General features: G+C 40.2%; 1 protein-coding gene across 10 annotated transcripts in view; it reads left to right on the top strand.

Annotated features, from left to right (window-relative positions):
• Window positions 1-20522, top strand: part of WDR76 (WD repeat domain 76) — a 73697-nt gene that overhangs the window by 40932 nt on the left and 12243 nt on the right. For all 10 annotated transcript variants that reach the window (XM_081229907.1, XM_081229908.1, XM_081229906.1 and 7 more), the window contains one exon: window positions 16419-16577. In XM_081229907.1, coding sequence (XP_081086033.1) covers window positions 16419-16577 — 159 coding nt within the window. The remainder of the gene's footprint in view (window positions 1-16418; window positions 16578-20522) is intronic.

Raw genomic sequence — 20522 nt, 5'->3', positions numbered from 1 at the left:
ATTATGTTTAAAATACAGTTTCCAAGCTGGATCAAAATATCTTCCCAAGGATCTTAGGATGGTCCTAGTAATTTTTTTTTAATTAATTTATTTTTTGTCTATTTATTTTTGGCTGCGTTGGGTCTTCATTGCTGCGCGTGGGCTTTCTCTAGTTGCAGGGAGCGGGGGCTACTCTTCGTTGCGGTGCGCGGGCTTCTCATGGCGGTGGCCTCTCTTGTTGCAGAGCACGGGCTGTAGGCACGCAGGCTCAGTAGTTGTGGCACATGGACTCAGTAGTTGTGGCTAGCGGGCTCTAGAGCTCAGTAGTTGTGGTGCATGGGCTTAGTTGCTCCGTGGCATGTGGGATCTTCCCGGACCAGGGCTCGAACCCGTGTCCCCTGCATTAGCAGGTGAATTCTTAACCACTGAGCCACCAGGGAAGTCATCTTTTGATGAGTCAGAAACAGGTACTGAATTTCATTTATTGTACGTATAATAATGCATTGGTTGCTTTCAGTGTTTACAAAATTGAAAAAAACCAAGTTAATGTTCTCTGAATTTATTTTTTAATTGGGGAAGTAGAACAAAGACCTGAAAAATGCCATAAGGACAATTAATGGAGATGGAGAAATCATGGTGACTTTCAGTGGGTTGGGGTTAATAAATAAAATGGATTTTGTAAGTGAGAAGAGAAGAAATGAAAACCAAATTCTCTCTTATTTTGGGAGCATAGGTTCTCCCTTATTTTGATAAGATGTGAGTGGGGGTAGGAGGTGAAAGGATTTGGTAAAGAAAACAGAAGCAGAGAAGTGGGAAGAGGACCAGAAATAGTATAAGGTTGTATAAGCTAAGAGATGAATTTCAAGCATGGGAGTTTGACAGGGCTTTTTTTTTTAGATGAGTTAAAAAGAATGGAAACAGAAAAAGGGCCATTAGTTTTGAAAATAGGGTATCATAAGTGAGTTGAGAGAATAGCTTCAACAATAAGGTAAGAAAGGAACACAGACTTTAGGAGATTAAAAAAAGTATGGGGTGGAAGAAGAAATGGAAGCAATGGATAGACTATTTGTTGAAGAACTTAGAAAAGGAAAAATAGAGAATTAGCATAGTCAAGTGAAGATCTTTTCAGGGTGTGTTGAAGATATGTCGGAAAGTCCCTTTGTCATGTCTTTCTGGTGACTCCAAAAATCTGTATTATTGGGTCTCTGTAGTCCAATATTTTTATCAACTTCCTAATTTTTCAGGACACCTGGCTATCTCATTAACAGACTGAGCAAGTCTAAAACCATTATCTTGGCTATCCTGTGCTCACTCCACAACTCCCCTAGTTTTTTTTAAAAAAGTTTAGCTTTACTGAGGTATAATTTACATTTTATAAAATCTACACATTTAAAATTTACAGTTTAATAATTTTTAATAAGTTTATTGAGTTGTGTAAAATATCACCATAATTCAGTTTTAGAACATTTTCATCATTCCTGTAAGATTCCTCATGGCTACTTACATTTAATCCTTGTTTCTACCCTTATCCCCAGGCAAATCTCCACAAATTTGCACTTTTTAAACATTTCATAGAAATAGAATCATAAAATATGTGGTCTTTTATATTGGCGTTTTTCTTTTAGCATAGTTTTCTTAAAAAATTAATTTATTTTCGCTGCGTTGGGTCTTAGTTGAAGTACGTGGGGTCTTTGTTGAGGCATGCAGCATCTTTTGTTGAGGCATGCAGGATCTTTCATTGAGGCGTGGGCTTTTTGTTGCGGTGCGCGAGCTTCTCTCTAGTTGTGGCATGTGGGTTTTTCTCTAGTTGTGGTGTGCAGGCTCCAGGGCTCGTGGGCTCTGTAGTTGTGGCATGTGGACTTAGTTGCCCTGCGGCATGTGGGATCTTAGTTCCCCAACCAGAGATTGAAACTGTGTCCCCTGCATTGGGAGGTGGATTCTTTACCACCGGACCACCAGGGAAGTCCCTCTTTTAGAATAGTTGTTTTTTTGTTGTTGTTTTGTTTTTTTTGCGGTACGCGGGCCTCTCACTGTTGTGGCCTCTCCCGTTGGGGAGCACAGGCTCCGGACGCGCAGGCTCAGCGGCCATGGCTCACGGGCCCAGCTGCTCTGCAGCATGCGGGATCTTCCCAGACCGGGGCACGAACCTGTGTCCCCTGCATCGGCAGGCGGACTCTCAACCACTGCGCCACCAGGGAAGCCCTTTTAGCATAGTTTTAAGGTTTATCTGTCTTATAGCATCTATCAGCACCTCATTCTTTTTTTATTGCTGGATAGTATTCCATTGTTTGATTTTACCACATTTTGTTTATCCATTCATCATTTGATAGACATTTGGGTTGTTTCCACTTTTTGGCTATTCTGAATAATTCTACTATAAACATTTGTGTACACATTTTTGTGTAGGTCTGTGTTTTCATTTCTCTTGGGTTTTGCTAGGTCATATGGTAACTGGTTAACATTTGAGGAACTGCCACGCTGCTTTCCAAAGTGGCTGCATCGTTTTCTATTCCTACCAGCAATGTATGAGGGTTCAAATTTTTCTACATGCTCACCAACATTTATTATTATCTGTCTTTTCGATTATAGTCTTTCAAGTGGGTGGTATCTTCCTAGTGAAGTTGTATCTCCATGTGGTTTTGATTTGCATTTCTCTAATGACTAATGATGTTGAGAATCTTTTCCTGCACTTGGATATCTTTGGTGAAATGTCTGTTCAGATCTTCTGTCAATTTTTTATTGTGTTGTTTGTCTTCTTGTTAAGTTGTAAGAGTTCTTTGTATATTCTAGATACACATCCTTATCAGATATGTGATTTGCAAATATTTCTTCTTTTCATCTTCTTAATGCTATCCTTTGAAGTGCAAATTTTTGAATTTTGATGATGTCTGGTTCATCAAACTTTTAATGGACTGTGTTTTTTGTGTCATATCTAAGAAATCTTTTGTGTAGCCCAAAGTCTTAAAGATTTTCTCCTGTTTTTTTGTAAAAATTTTATAGTTTTAGCTTTCACATTTACTTCACTGATCCATCTTGAATAGTTTTTTTTGAATTATTTTTGTATATGCTGTAAGGTAAGGGCCCAAGTTCATCTTTTTGTATGTGTATATCCAGTTGTCTCAGCACTATTTGTTGAAAAGACTTTTTTTTTTTTTTTTTTTTTTTTTTTTTTGCGATACGCGGGCCTCTCACTGTTGTGGCCTCTCCCTTTGCGGAGCACAGGCTCCGCACGCGCAGGCTCAGTGGCCATGGCTCATGGGCCCAGCCGCTCCGCGGCATGTGGGATCTTCCCAGACCGGGGCACGAACCCCTGTCCCCTGCATCGGCAGGCGCACTCTCAACCACTGCGCCACCAGGGAAGCCCTGTTGAAAAGACTTTTACCTCATTGTATTGTCTTGGCAGTCTCTCAGTTTTCCTCTTAACCTTCTGTCGGATTCCTAGTCTCATCTAGTATCAAAAGATGAGCTGTCATTTATTTGGTCACCCCACCCATTCATTCATTCCACACTTATTGAGTATTTTGTGCTAAGTACTCTTTTTTTTTTTAATAAATTTATTTCTATATTTATTTTTTGGCTGTGTTAGGTTAAGCCTGCGCGTGGGCTTTCTGTAGTTGCGGCGAATGGGGGCTACTATTTGTTGCGGTGCACGGGCTTCTCATTGCGGTGGCTTCTCTTGTTGTGGAGTACGGGCTCTAGGTGTGTAGTCTTCAGTAGTTGTGGCACGTAGGCTCAGTAGTTGTGGCTCACAGGCTCTAGAGCACAGGCTCAGTAGTTGTGGCGCATGGGCTTAGTTGCTCTGCGGCATGTGGGATCTTCCCAGACCAGGGCTCAAACCCGTGTCCGCTGCATTGGCAGGCAGATTCTTTTTTTTCTTTTCTTTTCTTTTTTTTTTTTTTTTTTTTTTGCGGTACGCGGACCTCTCACTGTTGTGGCCTCTTCCGTTGCGGAGCATAGGCTCCAGACGCGCAGGCTCAGTGGCCGTGGCTCACGGGCCCAGCCGCTCCGCGGCATGTGGGATCTTCCCAGACCGGGGCACGAACCCGTGTCCCCTGCATCGGCAGGCGGACTCTCAACCACTGCGCCACCAGGGAAGCCCGGCAGGCAGATTCTTAACCACTGAACCACCAGGGAAGTCCCCTAAGTACTATTCTAATGACTTCCCATCCATATTTGTGAGGAAGGATTGTCTCTGTCCTTATGGAGTTTAGAATTTAGTGGCAAAAACAGCATGAATGAAATAATTACATGTTTGATAAGTGGAGTGAATTATATACTGTGATTAATGGAGTGGATGAAAAGTAGTGTTATAAAAACACATAACAGGGGAACTGGCCTGATTTTGAGGATCAGGGAAGGCTTCCCTGAGGAAGGGAGAATTGAGTTGAGATTTGAAAGCTAAGTAGGAGTAATAAACCAAGCAATGAAAGGGAAAAGAGCATTTCACACAAGAGGAACAGCATGTCAAGGACCTTAGGCAGGAGGATGCCGCTTGATACATTTAAGGACCTGAAGAATGCCTCTGAAAGAATGCCTCTGTGGCTAGAGCATAAACAGCAGAGGCATAAACGGAAGGGATGAGCGGAATAGGGGGAAGCTGTAGAGGTGGGTAGTGGTCAGATGTATAGCTTTATACATAAAGCCTCTGTAACAACTTCCTGTAAAACAAATGCTGAATAATATTTTCATTTTTCACCTTTTCTCACAAAAGCAAAAATCTTCTTTGGATTCCCTTCAGTTAGCAAAAATAGGTACTAACATAGGTGTTTTGTAAGAGCAAAGTGTCATAAAGTGAACTTTTGAAAAGTGGGGGATACGTGTATTTATTTTTAAATTAATTAAAATAGAAAATTCAGTTCTTCAGTTACACCAGGCACATTTCAAGTGCTTAATAGCCGCACATGACTAGTGGATACCATATTGGACAGTGCATACATATAACATTTTTGTCATCTCAGAAAGTTCTTTGGGACAGTGCTGCTGTGGAGCAAGTTAATATCAACATTAATTTGGTAAAATAAGACTCAAAGATAAGGTGATAAAACAACAGAATGAAATGAAAAGGGAGACTGTAGAACTAAGGAAACAAATTGAAGATCAGTGAAACTAATAAATTAGACAAAAGCAAGGAACAGAATATACATTGCTGAAAATGAAATTACAGATATTAAAGGAAAGATACGAGGTAATCTGAAACACAGATGAAAAAAGTTTTATGAGAAAAACCAATAGAAAAGGAAAGCCAGGACTTCCCTGGTGTTGCAGTGGTTAAGAATCCGCCTGCCAATGCAGGGGACACGGGTTCAATCCCTGGTCCAGGAAGATCCCACATGCTGCGGAGCAATGAAGCCCGTGTGCCACAACTACTGAGCCTGTGTGCCACAACTACTGAAGCCCATGCGCCTAGAGCCTGTGCTCTGCAACAAGAGAAGCCACTGCAATGAGAAGCCCACGCACCACAACGAAGAGTCGCCCCCACTTGCCATGACTAGACAAAGCCCGTGTGCAGTAGCAAGACCCAAGGCAGCCAAAGATAGATAGATAGATAAATAGATAGGTAAATAAATAAATTCATTAAAAAAAAAGGAAAGGAAAGCCAGTCAAAGATGACCCAACAAATGGAACAGAAAATATATTCAAAGAGAACTTTTCTGAAAAGACAGAATTGAATTGGCAGATTTGAGTGTGTATGCCATGTTCTAGGAAGATTTGGACTTCAAGGATAAAGAATTCTTTAGTCAGGAAAAACAAATTATATTCAAGGAGAAAAGCCAGGTTTGCCTCAGTTTTCTACAGCAACATTTCATGTAATGTCTACAAAGTTCTGAGAGAAGGAAGTGTGGCCTGGAATACATACCCAGCCCAAGATATTATTCTAATGTAAAGACAGCAGGTAGGTCTTTTCACATCTGAAAAAACTCAAGAAATTGAAGACCTATGAGTTCATCTGGAAAAAACTGCTTGATAGCAAATCTTGGCCAGTTGAGAGTAAATCAAAATTAAGGATTCAGGAATGGAGAAGCTTGACAGAAAAATTGATGATGAGTATTGAATCCATTTAAATACAGAACTGGGACTTCCCTGGTCCAGTGGTAAAGAATCTGCCTTCCAGTGCAGGGGACACAGGTTCGATCCCTGGTTGGGGAACTAAGATCCCACATGCTGTGGGGCAACTAAGCCCGCGGGCCTTAACTAGAGAGCCTGCATGCCGCAAACTACAGAGCCCACATGCTCTGGAGCCCACGCACCACAACTAGAGAGAGAAAACCTGCGCGCCACAACTAAAGAGAAACCCATGTGCCACAATGAAGAGCCTGTATGCTGCAATGAAAGATCCCGCGTGCCGCAATCAAGATCCCACATGCCGCAACTATGACCTGACACAGCCAAAAATAAATGAAATAAATAAATAAATATTTAAATACAGAACTAATATTAAACAGCCATATGAATTATAATTACAGAACTGGATATGAATGTTGTTTACCTGGAAAAAACAAAAATAACAAAATATAGAGATGAAGAAAGGGGAGATTGGAGGAGGGGTGAGAATAATGTTCTCAGTCAATAGAAATTGTCTAAAATTGAGACATCCATAGTTACAGAACTGGATATGAATGTTGTTAACCTGGAAAAAACAAAAATAACAAAATATAGAGATGAAGAAAGGGGAGATTGGAGGAGGGGTGAGAATAATGTTTTCAGTCAATAGAAATTGTCTAAAATTGAGACATACATAGTTAAATAAAAAAGCGTAATGACTAAAACTGCTTTATATTTTATACTTTTTCCTTCTTAGGAGATAGCTCTTGTAAAGAAATACTCGAAGTTCAAAAATTCCTTCAGCTTGATTTTCTTTTATTATTTTAAAGTATATAGTTAAAATTTTTTAAAATGTAAATTTATTTATTTATGGCTGCATTGGGTCTTTGTTGGTGCGCGCGGGCTTTCTCTAGTTGTGGCAAGCGGGGGCTACTCTTCATTGTGGTGTGTGGGCTTCTTATTGTAGTTGCTTCACTTGTTGCAGTGCATGGGCTCTAGGCATGCGGGCTTCAGTAGTTGTCGCACAAGGGCTCAGTAGTTGTGGCTTGAGGGCTCTAGAGTGCAGGCTCAGTAGTTCTGGCACATCAGCTTAGTTGCTTCACAGCATGTGGGATCTTCCTGGACCAGGGCTCAAATCCGTGTCCCCTGCATTGGCAAGTGGATTCTTAACCACTGCACCACCAGGGAAGCCCCTAAAGTATAGTTAAATTTAATACTATTTAAAGTGGCCTTTTTTTTCCCTCTAAATTTCTTCTCTGTCCTTCTATCTGTATAAGTAAGTACATGTAAAGACATCTTTAATGATCACTTAGTATTTTAATGATAATTTTGGTCAATTTTGGGTTTTGAATGATTTTTCAAAACTTTTGTCTTTGTATATTCCTTTGTATATTTGTTTGAGTTCCTTATAACAATGGAGAGTTTTGTTTTTCTAAAAAATATATGCTATAGACAAATATGCCAAAATGTTAACAGTGGTTAACTCTGGGTAGGAGGAGGAGTTTGTGTGATTGTAATTTTTTTTCTTCCTTCTCTTTTCATGTTTCTTTAAATTTTTTTTCTCTTTATTTAAAAACTTAAATAAAAAAGACGAAAACAAAAGTGTTTGAGTATTTCAGAGCCGACTAAGCTAGATTTAGAAAGTTGTTCTGGTTCATAATATGACATATGGAATAAGAATATAACAGCAGAATCCGAAAAATGATGATTTCGGAGTTGGTAATCCAGTTGTGGAAAGGATAATCCTTAGAAGTAGTAATATTACTACTGAAATTCAAGTTCATGCATTTTAAAAATTTTATTTATTTATTTACTTATTTAGGGCTGTTATTTATTTATTTATATTTGGTTGGGTCTTCGTTGCTGTGCGCGGGCTTCAAGTTGCGGTGACTTCTCTTGTTGTGTACTACAGCTCTAGGCTTGTGGACTTCAGTAGTTGTGGCACGTGGGCTGACTAGTTGTGCCTCGCAGGCTCAGTAGTTGTGGTTTGCAGGCTCTAGAGCACAGGCTCAGTAGTTGTGGCACATGGGCTTAGTTGCTCCGCAGCATGTGGGATCTTCTCAGACCAGGGCTCAAACACATGTGCCCTGCATTGGCAGGTAGATTCTTTTTTTTTTTACATCTTTATTGGAGGATAATTGCTTTACAATGGTGTGTTAGTTTCTGCTTTATAACAAAGTGAATCAGTTATACATATACATATGTTCCCATATCTCCTCCCTCTTGCGTCTCCCTCCCTCCCACCCTCCCTATCCCACCCATCCAGGTGGTCACAAAGCACCAAGCTGATCTCCCTGTGCTATGCGGCTGCTTCCCACTAGCTATCTATTTTACGTTTGGTAGTGTATATATGTCCATGGCACTCTCTCACTTTGTCACAGCTTACCCTTCCCCCTCCCCATATCCTCAAGTCCATTCTCTAGTAGGTCTGTGTCTTTATTTCCGTCTTACCCATAGGTTCTTCATGATATATTTTTTTTTACTTAGATTCCATATATATGTGTTAGCATACGGTATTTGTCTTTCTCTTTTTTTTTTTTTTTTGCGGTACGCGGGCCTCTCACTGTTGTGGCCTCTCCCGTTGCGGAGCACAGGCTCCGGATGCGCAGGCTCAGCGGCCATGGCTCACGGGCCCAGCCGCGGCATGTGGGATCCTCCCAGACCGCGACACGAACCCACGTCCCCTGCATCGGCAGGCGGACTCTCAACCACTGCGCCACCAGGGAAGCCCCTGTCTTTCTCTTTCTTACTTACTTCACTCTGACAGACTCTAGGTCCATCCACCTCACTACAAATAACTCAATTTCGTTTCTTTTTATGGCTGAGAAATATTCCATTGTATATATGTGCCACATCTTCTTTATCCATTCATCCATCCGATGATGGACACTTAGGTTGTTTCCATCTCCTGGCTATTGTAAATAGAGCTGCAATGAACATTTTGGTACATGACTCTTTTTGAATTATGGTTTTCTCAGGGTATATGGCCAGTAATGGGATTGCTGGGTCATATGGTAGTTCTATTTGTAGTTTTTTTGTTTGTTTGTTTGTTTTTTGCGGTACGCGGGCCTCTCACTGTTGTGGCCTCTACTGTTGCGGAGCACAGGCTTAGCGGCCATGGCTCACGGGCCTAGCCGCTCCGCGGCATGCGGGATCCTCACGGACCAGGGCACGAACCCGCGTCCCCTGCATCGGCAGGCGGACTCTCAACCACTGCGCCGCCAGGGAAGCCCTATTTGTAGTTTTTTAAGGAACCTCATACTGTTCTCCATGGTGGCTGTACCAATTCACATTCCCACCAGCAGTGCAAGAGTGTTCCCTTTTCTCCACACCCTCTCCAGCATTTATTGTTTCTAGATTTTTTGATGATAGCCATTCTGACCGGTGTGAGATGATATCTCATTGTAGTTTTGATTTGCATTTCTCTAATGATTAATGATATTGAGCATTCTTTCATGTGTTTGTTGGCAATCTGTATATCTTCTTTGGAGAAATGTCTGTTTAGGTCTTCTGCCCATTTTTGGATTGGGTTGTTTGTTTTTTGCTATTGAGCTGCAAGAGCTGCTTGTAAATTTTGGAGATTAATCCTTTGTCAGTTGCTTCATTTGCAAATATTTTCTCCCATTCTGAGGGTTGTCTTTTGGTCTTTTTTATGGTTTCCTTTGCTGTGCAAAAGCTTTGAAGTTTCATTAGGTCCCATTTGTTTATTTTTGTTTTTATTTCCATTTCTCTAGGAGGTGGGTCGAAAAGGATCTTGCTGTGATTTATGTCATAGAGTGTTCTGCCTATGTTTTCCTCTAAGAGTTTGATAGTGTCTGGCCTTACATTTAGGTCTTTAATCCATTTTGAGCTTATTTTTGTGTATGGTGTTCGGGAGTGTTCTAATCTCATTCTTTTACATGTAGCTGTCCAGTTTTGCCAGCACCACTTATTGAAGAGGCTGTCCTTTCTCCACTGTACATTCCTGCCTCCTTTATCAAAGATAAGATGACCATATGTTCGTGGGTTTATCTCTGGGTTTCTATCCTGTCTCATTGATCTATCTTTCTGTTTTTGTGCTAGTACCATACTGTCTTGATTACTGTAGCTTTGTAGTATAGTCTGCAGTCCGGGAGCCTGATTCTTACAGCTCCGTTTTTCGTTCTCAAGATTGCTTTGGCTATTCGGGGTCTTTTGTGTTTCCATACAAATTTTGAAATTTTTTGTTCTAGTTCTGTGAAAAATGCCAGTGGTAGTTTGATAGGGATTGCATTGAATCTGTAGATTACTTTGGGTAGTAGAGTCATTTTCACAATATTGATTCTTCCAATCCAGGAACATGGTATATCTCTCCATCTATTTGTATCATCTTTAATTTCTTTCATCAGTGTCTTATAATTTTCTGCATACAGGTCTTTTGTCTCTTTAGGTTTATTCCTAGATATTTTATTCTTTCTGTTGCAGTGGTAAATGGGAGTGTTTTTTTTATTCCACTTACAGATTTTTCATTATTAGTGTACAGGAATGCCAGAGATTTCTGTGCATTAATTTTGTATCCTGCTACTTTACCAAATTCATTGATTAGCTCTAGTAGTTTTCTGGTAGCATCTTTAGGATTCTCTATGTATAGTATCATGTCATCTGCGAACAGTGACAGCTTTACTTCTTCTTTTCCGATTTGGATTCCTTTTATTTCCTTTTCTTCTCTGATTGCTGTGGCTAAAACTTCCAGAACTATGTTGAATAAGAGTGGTGAGAGTGGACATCCTTGTCTTGTTCCTGATCCTAGTGGAAATGGTTTCAGTTTTTCACCATTGAGGATGATGTTGGCTGTAGGTTTGTCATATATGGCCTTTATTATGTTGAGGTAAGTTCCCTCTATGCCTACTTTCTGGAGGGTTTTTATCATAAATGGGTGTTGAATTTTGTCGAAAGCTTTCTCTGCATCTATTGAGATGATCATGTGGTTTTTCTCCTTCAATTTGTTAATATGGTGTATCACGTTGATTGAGTCGCATATATTGAAGAATCCTTGCATTCCTGGAATAAACCCCACTTGATCATGGTTCATGATCCTTTTAATGTGCCGTTGGATTCTGTTTGCTAGTATTTTGTTGAGGATTTTTGCATCTATGTTCATCAGTGATATTGGCCTGTAGTTTTCTTTCTTTGTGACATCCTTGTCTGGTTTTGGTATCAAGGTGATGGTAGCCTCGTAGAATGAGTTTGGGAGTGTTCCTCCCTCTGCTATATTTTGGAAGAGTTTGAGAAGGATAGGTGTTAGCTCTTTTCTAAATGTTTGATAGAATTTGCCTGTGAAGCCATCTGGTCCTGGGCTTTTGTTTGTTGGAAGATTTTTAATCACAGTTTCAATTTCAGTGCTTGTGATTGGTCTGTTCATATTTTCTATTTCCTGATTCAGTCTTGGCAGGTTGTGCATTTCTAAGGATTTGTCAATTTCTTGCAGGTTGTCCATTTTATTGGCATAGAATTGCTTGTAGTAATCTCTCATGATCCTTTGTATTTCTGCAGTGTCAGTTGTTACTTCTCCTTTTTCAGTTCTAATTCTATTGATTTGAGTCTTCTCCCTTTTTTTCTTGATGAGTCTGGCTAATGGTTTATCAATTTCGTTTATCTTCTCAAGGAACCAGCTTTTAGTTTTACTGATCTTTGCTGTCGTTTCCTTCATTTCTTTTTCATTTATTTCTGATCTGATCTTTATGATTTGTTTCCTTCTGCTAACTTTGGGGTATTTTTTGTTCTTCTTTCTCTACTTGCTTTAGGTGCAAGTTTAGGTTGTTTATTCGAGATGTTTCCTGTTTCTTAAGGTAGGATTGTATTGCTATAAACTTCCCTCTTAGAACTGCTTTTGCTGCATCCCATAGGTTTTGGGTCGTCGTGTCTCCATTGTCATTTGTTTCTAGGTATTTTTCGATTTCCTCTTTGATTTCCTCAGTGATCACTTCGTTATTAAGTAGTATATTGTTTAGTCTCCATGTGTTTGTACTTTTTACAGATCTTTTCCTGTAATTGATATCTAGTCTCATAGCGTTGTGGTCAGAAAAGTTACTTGATACAATTTCAATTTTCTTAAATTTACCAAGTCTTGATTTGTGACCCAAGATATGATCTATCCTGGAGAATGTTCCATGTGCACTTGAGAAAAATGTGTATTCTGTTGTTTTTGGATGGAATGTCCTATAAATATCAATTAAGTGCATCTTGTTTAATGTATCACTTAAAGCTTGTGTTGCCTTATTTATTTTCATTTTGGATGATCTGTCCATTGATACAAGTGGGGTGTTAAAGTCCCCTACTATGAATGTGTTACTGTCGAGTTCCCCTTTTGTGGCTGTTAGTATTTGCCTTGTGTATTGAGGTGCTCCTATGTTGGGTGCATAAATGTTTACAGTTTTTATATCTTTTTCTTGGATCGATCCCTTGATCATTATGTAGTGTCCTTCTTTGTCTCTTCTAATAGTCTTTATTTTAAAGTCTATTTTGTCTGATATGAGAATTGCTACTCCAGCTTTGTTTTGATTTCCATTTGCATGGAATATCTTTTTCCATCCCCTTACTTTCAGTCTGTATGTGTCTCTAGGTCTGAAGTGGGTCCCTTGTAGACAGCATATATATGGGTCTTGTTTTTGTATCTATTAAGCCAGTCTGTGTCTTTTGGTGGGAGCATTTAATTCATTTACATTTAAGGTAATTATTGATAGGTATGTTCCTATTGCCATTTTCTTAATTGTTTTGGGTTTGTTATTGTAGATCTTTTCCTTCTCTTGTGTTTCTTGCCTAGAGAAGTTCCTTTAGCATTTGTTGTAAAGCTGGTTTGGTGGTGCTGAACTCTCTCATCTTTTGCTTGTCTGTAAAGGTTTTAATTTCTCCATGAAATCTGAATGAGATCCTTCCTGGGTAGAGTAATCTTGGTTGTTGGGATTTCTCCTTCATCACTTTAAATATGTCCTGCCATTCCTTTCTGGCTTGCAGAGTTTCTGCTGAAAGATCAGCTGTTAACCTTATGGTGATTCCCTTGTGTGTTATTTGTTGTTTTTCCCTTGCTGGTTTTAATATGTTTTCTTTGTATTTAATTTTTTTTTTTTTTTTTTTTTTTGCGGTACGTGGGCCTCTCACCGCTGCAGCCTCTCCCGCTGTGGAGCATAGGCTCCGGACGCGCAGGCTCAGTGGCCATGGCTCATGGGCCCAGCCGCTCTGTGGCATAGGGATCCTCCCAGACCGGGGCACGAACCCATGTCCCCTGCATCGGCAGGCGGACTCCCAACCACTGCGCCACCAGGGAAGCCCTTTGTATTTAATTTTTGACAGTTTGAGTAATATGTGTCTTGGCATGTTTCTCCTTGGATTTATGCTGTATGGCACTCTCTGTGCTTCCTGGAGTTGATTAACTATTTCCTTTCCCATATTAGGGAAGTTTTCAACTATAATCTCTTCAAGTATTTTCTCAGTCCCTTTCTTTTTCTCTTCTTCTTCTGGGATCCCTATAATTCGAATGTTGGTTCGTTTAATGTTGTCCCAGAGGTCTCTGAGACTGTCCTCAGTTCTTTTCATTCTTTTTTCTTTTTTCTGCTCTGCAGTAGTTATTTCCACTATTTTATCTTCCAGGTCACTTATCTGTTCTTTTGTCTCAGTTATTCTGCTATTGATCCCATCTAGAGTATTTTTAATTTCATTTATTGTGTTGTTCATCGTTGCTTATTTCATCTTTAGTTTTTCTAGACCCTTGTTAAATGTTTCTTTCATTTTCTTTATTCTATTTCCAAGATTTTGGATCATCTTTACTATCATTATTTTGAATTCTTTTTCAGGTAGACTGCCTATTTCTTCTTCATTTGTTAGGTCTGGTGGGTTTTTATCTTGCTCCTTCTTCTTTTGTGTGTTTTTCTGTCTTCTCATGTTGCTTATCTTACTGTTTGGGGTCTCCTTTTTGCAGGCTACAGGTTCATAGTTCCTGTTGTTTTTGGTGTCTGTCCCCAGTGGCTAAAGGTGGTTCAGTGGGTTGTGTAGGCTTCCTGGTGGAGGGGACTAGTACCAGTGTTCTGGTGGATGAGGCTGGATCTTGCCTGTCTGGTGTCCAGGTCCACATCTGGTGATGTGTTTGGGGGTGTCTGTGGACTTATTATGCTTTTAGGCAGCCTCTTTGCTAATGGGTGGGGTTGTGTTCCTGTCTTGCTAGTTGTTTGGCATAGGGTGTGCAGCGCTGTAGCTTGCTGGTCGTTGAGTGAAGCTGGGTGCTGGTGTTGAGATGGAGATCTCTGGTAGATTTTCGCTGTTTGATATTATGTGGAGCTGGGAGGTGTCTTGTGGATCAGTGTTCTGAAGTTGGCTCTCCCACCTCAGAGGCACAGCACTGATTCCTGGCTGCAGCACCAAGAGCCTTTCATCCACACGGCTCAGAATAAAAGGGATAAAAAGTAGAAAGAAAGAAAGAGGATAAAATTAAATAAAGTAAGATAAAATAAAGTTATTAAAATAAAAAATAATTATTAAGAAAAAAAATTATTTTAAAGTAAAGAAAAAAACAAAAAACGGACCGATAGAACCCTAGGACAAATGGTGAAAGCAAAGCTATGCAGACAAAATCTCACACAGAAGAATACACATACACACTCACAAGAAGAGGCCAATGGGAAAAAATAATAAATCTTGCTCTCAAAGTCCACCTCCTCAATTTGGGATGATTCGTTGTCTATTCATATATTCCACAGATACAGGGTACCATCAAGTTGATTGTGGAGATTTAATCCTTTGCTCCTGAGGCTGCTGGGAGAGATTTCCCTTTCTTCTCTTTGTTCGCACAGCTCCCGGGGCTCAGCTTTGGATTTGGCCCCGCCTCTGCGTGTAGGTTGCCAGAGGGCGTCTGTTCTTCGCTCAGAGAGGACGGGGTTAAAGGAGCAGCTGCTTCGGGGGCCCTGGCTCACTCACGCCGGCTGGAGGGAGGGGTGCGGATGCGGGGTGAGCCTGCAGCGGCAGAGGCCGGCGGGACGTTGCACCAGCCTGAGGCGCGCCGTGCGTTTTCCCGGGGAAGTTGTCCCTGGATCACGGGACCCTGGTAGTGGTGGGCTGCACAAGCTCCCGGGAGGGGAGGTATCGATAGTGACCTGTGCTCGCACACAGGCTTCTTGGTGGTGGCAGCAGCAGCCTTAGCATCTCGAGCCGGTCTCTGGAGCTCCTTTATGCAGCGCTCTTAATCCCCTCTCCTCACGCACCAGGAAACAAAGAGGAAAGAAAAAGTCTCTTGCCTCTTCGGCAGGTCCAGACTTTTCTCCGGACTCCCTCCCGGCTAGCTGTGGCACACTAGCCCCATTCAGGCTGTGTTCACGCATCTAACCCCAGTCCTCTCCCTGGGATCGACCGAAGCCCGAGCCTCAGCTCCCAGCCCCGCCTGTCCCGGCTGGTGAGCAGACAAGCCTCTCGGGCTGGTGAGTGCGGGTCGGCACCGATCCTCTGTGAGGGAATGTCTCCGCTTTGCCTTCCGCACCCCTGTTGCTGTGCACTCCTCCGTGGCTCCGAAGCTTCCCCCCTCTGCCACCCGCAGTCTCCGCCCTCGAAGGGGCTTCCTAGTGTGTGGAAACCTTTCCTCCTTCACGGCTCCCTCCCACTAGTGCAGGTCCCGTCCCTATTCTTTTGTCTCTGTTTATTCTTTTTTCTTTTGCCTTACCCAGGTATGTGGGGGAGTTTCTTGCCTTTTGGGAGGTCTGAGGTCTTCTGCCAGCGTTCAGTAGGTGTTCTGTAGGAGTTGTTCCACGTGTAGATGTATTTCTGGTGTATCTGTGGGGAGGAAGGTGATCTCCGCGTCTTACTCTTCTGCCATCTTCCCCCTCTCTCGGCAGGTAGATTCGTAACCACTGCGCCACCAGGGAAGTCCCTCAAGTACATGCATTTTTCATGGGGCATTTAGGGGATAAAATATTTTTAAAACTATCATTTTGTGCCAGGACCAAACACCTTATGAAAATTGAGCTGAGAATGACATACTTGTATAGAAGCACACCTAGCAAGCAAAGTGGGAGTGGTATTGATAGAAGTTTAGGTAGTAAAGAATTATTCTGCATGTGAAATAAAAGTAAATTTCCCATTTCCTGAGAATTTCATGAACTGAAGTCATTATAAGCAGTAATTTTTTCCCTCTGTATTATGAAAAACTAGTTGGCTAGTTGCAAAAAGCTGGAAACTATTAAAATAAATGTGACTTAATTTTGTTGGATTGAAAATTAGGAAAAAGTAACTTAGTGAGTGTCTAAAGTTTCTAGTTCTGACTTTCTGAGTGGGAAGGTGGGTACAGTTATAGACTAAGACTGAATATAATACAATCAGTTTAATGACATAATGGTGTAGAAAATATTACTGCTTTTCACCAGTTTTTGTCTCTCTCCCCACCCCCAACTCTATCCTAGACTCACCAACCTAAAGAAGATGGAGTTTATATTTTTCAACCCCATAGTCAACCAGTTAGCTGTCTTTACTTTTCGCCTGCCAATCCAGCTCACCTGCTGTCACTGAGCTATGATGGCACATTACGCTGTGGGGATTTTTCCAGAGCTGTTTTTGAAGAGGTAAATGTTAATGTGTTTACATATGGACCTCAGGTGATATTCTGGATTCCTTATGAAATGCCACATGAATGTTTATTATACCATCAAACTGGGTGAGATGGTGTAGAATAGGGACTTTAGAACTACACTGCCTAAATTCAAATCCCATCTGTTACTATTTGTGTGACCTTGGCAAGTTGCGTAACCTCTTTGTGCTTCAATTTCCTTAGTTTTGAAATGGAATGGTAATAGTATCTACCTTATAGGATTGTCATGAGGATTAAATGAGTTAATGTAGATAAAGAATTTACTTAAAACAGCCTGGTACATAGTAAGTTTTTGCTCTTATTTTTTATTTTTGCAGAAAGCTTTTAAATAAAATAACTTATTCTTCTATTTTAAGGCTTAAAACTTGTCCTCTTTTATTCAGGAAAAAATATTGGAATATTATTTTACTTTTGTTCATTATTTCTAGCCTTGGCAGATATGAATTTTGTCGGGATGAGTCTTAGATGTGACAAAAAAGACTAGAGAAATTCATCACATAACAGTTCTATAACACATTGTCCAAAACTTTTGGCCAGTAATGTAACACAGAAACTATAAAATTTGTTTTTTTGTCTTCTAGCTAAGATTTATCATCTCTTATATGCCGTGTATAGCTGATGGTAGAGAGATTAGCTCAGCTGTTTTTATCCGGTGAAGTTAGAATGAAAAACTGCCATTCGATGTCATATAATTGTACTCTGGCAAGAAATGGACACCTAAGTGGTTTCATTCAGAACATCTTAGGCCAGGTTTATTCATAACCACCTGTTGAGGATAAGGTCTTTTCCTGGGCTAGTCTAACCCCCTGCAAGGTAAGATTAAGTTGAAGTTTAAGAATAGTTGAAAGATGTTGGTCTCATACTCGTGACTGTCCATCCTCCCAGAGATAGTCTACCAAGTTAACCAGACTACTTACCCTTGGAGGTTTTCAAATTGGTTTGATCTCTGGTTGGGTAGGCCAGAAGCTTCCAAAGGCCTGAGGAATCCTCACAATATTGGATCCCAGTGATTACATTTTGTTCTACTACTTAAATATCTATTACTTAATGTTACAACAAACATATTTCAAGTGAGCTTTCAGATTTACTTAACCATATCAGATTTCCTCATTAAGAGAATTCCTACAAACTCTTTTTTTATATGGATTTTAATCTTTGTGAAATTTAGGATGGTTTAGATGTAGGTTTTCATTCTTTAGCTTATTTTGAATGGGACTTTTAAAGTTTTTAGAGGTCCTCAGTATAAGAGCATTTTATTTGTGATAGACAATGAAGAAAACAGGGTATTATCACTGATTATGGCTTACCATCATAAATATTAATTGATGATCTAATTTTATGCCTTAATTTTCTTATGTAAGCCAGTACTCAAAGTTAACGCATTCTGTCTTTGTAATTATTCTAATATTCTATGTATAGATGATTCATAATTACTTATAAAAGAGTTTTTAACTAATTATTTTAATAGCTATAGTATAATACGTAACTGCTTTTGTTCTTCACTGAACTCCTAAAATGATCTTTCTTATAGTTGGGAAGACTTTTTCTCTCTTCTTGAGAGCTAATAGTTTTTGGGTTTTCTTTTAAAAATGAGGATGTTTAATTTCTTTTAAGTCTGTTTTTAACCATATGAAAAAAAGACTTTTCAAGACTGTTAATGTATTGCTGGTCAGACTTGATTTCCTAATTACTGACAATTAGAAGAAACACAGTTTCTTTTTTTTTTTTTTTTTTTTGCGGTATGCGGGCCTCTCACTGTTGTGGCCTCTCCCGTTGCGGAGCACAGGCTCCGGATGCGCAGGCCCAGCGGCCATGGCTCACGGGCCCAGCCGCTCCGCGGCATATGGGATCCTCCCAGACCGGGGCACGAACCCGTATCCCCTGCATCGGCAGGCGGACTCTCAACCACTGCGCCACCAGGGAGGCCCCAGTTTCTTTTTTTACTGGTGTCTTTGCTTTTTTTTTTCTTTTAATTTCTATTTTTACCTTTTTAAAAATAGGTTTTTAAGAGCAACATTGATATTTAAAATCCTTAGTGGAAATGGATGGGCTATTAATCATGGATTAAATGAAATAATTTTTGTGAAAAGTCCTCTTTAAACTGTTTAATGGTAGCACTTTGGTTATTAATGCATACCATATAGTTATATATGCAAGTCACATTCTGTTTTGTATTTGTTTATATGCTTACAGGAAGGTTGGAGTTTGAAATTTGAAGGTACATCTATGTTTTATCAGCCACTTAATAATAACTGATTGTACTTATTTTTTAATACAACTTTGTTGAGATATATAATTCACATACCATTCGATTCACCCATTTAAAGTGTAAAGTCCAGTGGTTTTTAGTGTATTTATAGGGTTGTGAAACTGTTACCACAATCTAATTTTAGAATACGTATCACCTCCAAAAGAAACCCCTTGCTTATCAAGTACTCCCAGTTGCCCCTTTCGCCCTAGAAAACCACTAATCTACTTTCTGTCTCTACATATTTGCCTGTTCTGGACATTTCATATAAAAGGAATCATACAGTTTATAGTCTTTTGTGACTGGCTTCTATACTTATCAAAATGTTTTCAAGGTTCATGCATGTTGTAGAATGTGTCAGTACTTCATTCTTTTTAATGGCTGAATAGTATTCCCTTGTGTGGCTGTACCACATTTTACACATCCATTCATTAGTTGATGAACAATTGGGTTGTTTCCATTTTTAACTATTACGAATAATGCCATTATGAACACTCATGCACAAGTTTTGTGTGCTTTCATTTCTCTTGGGTATATACGTAGGAGTGTAATTGCTGGGTCATGTGGTAACTCTATGTTTTACATTCTGATGAACTGCCAAGCTGTTTCCCAAACCGGCTTCACTGTTGTACATACTCATCAGCAATATGTGAGGGTTCCCATTTCTCCACATCTTTTCCAACACTTGTTGTTAGTGGTGAGTATAGCCAACCTCGTGGGTATGAAGTGGTATCTCATTGTGTTTTTTTTTTTTTTTTTTTTTTTTTTTTGCGGTATGCGGGCCTCTCACTGTTGTGGCCTCTCCCGTTGCGGAGCACAGGCTCCGGATGCGCAGGCTCAGCGGCCATGGCTCACGGGCCCAGCCGCTCCGCGGCATATGGGATCCTCCCGGACCGGGGCACGAACCCGTATCCCCTGCATCGGCAGGCGGACTCTCAACCACTGCGCCACCAGGGAGGCCCTCATTGTGGTTTTGATTTGCGTTTCCCTAATGATTAATTATGCTGAGCATGTTCATCTGCTTATTGGCCATTTGTAATTATTTAGAGAAATTTGGATCTTTTGCCTATTTTTTAGTTGGGTTATCTGTGTTTTCAGTATTGAGTTGTAAGAGTTATACACTTATTTATTTTTTTAAAAGTCAGGTTTATTGAGGTATACAGTACATATTGTAAAATTTACCTTTGTTAGGTGTGCAGTTTTATAAGTTTTGGCAAATTGTATATACCTGTTTAACCACCACTGCAATCAAGACATAAAAAATTTCCATCACTCGGAAAAATTACCTCATGACCCTTTGTAGTCAGTCCTCTCCCCCTTCCTGAAGCCCCTGGCAACCACTGATGTGATTACTGTCCCTATAATTTTGCCTGTTCTAGAATGTCAAGTAAATGGAATCAAATGGTGTGTAGCTTTTTGTGTCTGGCTTTATTTACCTAGCATAATGTTTTTAAGATTCATCCATGATATTGCATGTATCAGTAATTTGCTTCTGATACTACTGATTGAACAATTACCTTGTGTTAGGTACTAACCTGAGTGTGCTTTATATATATTATTAAGCCTAATAACACCCTATGAAATAGGTAATGTTCTCCCCATTTAACAGTTGAAAAAACTGAGGTAAAGAGGTTTATTAGCTTGCTGAAGGACATAAATGGCAGAACTAGA

The sequence above is a fragment of the Mesoplodon bidens genome (assembly GCF_964165515.1).
Source record: "Mesoplodon bidens genome assembly, chromosome: 3".
Taxonomy (NCBI): domain Eukaryota; kingdom Metazoa; phylum Chordata; class Mammalia; order Artiodactyla; family Ziphiidae; genus Mesoplodon; species Mesoplodon bidens.
This window is presented reverse-complemented; position numbering and strand designations above follow the sequence as displayed.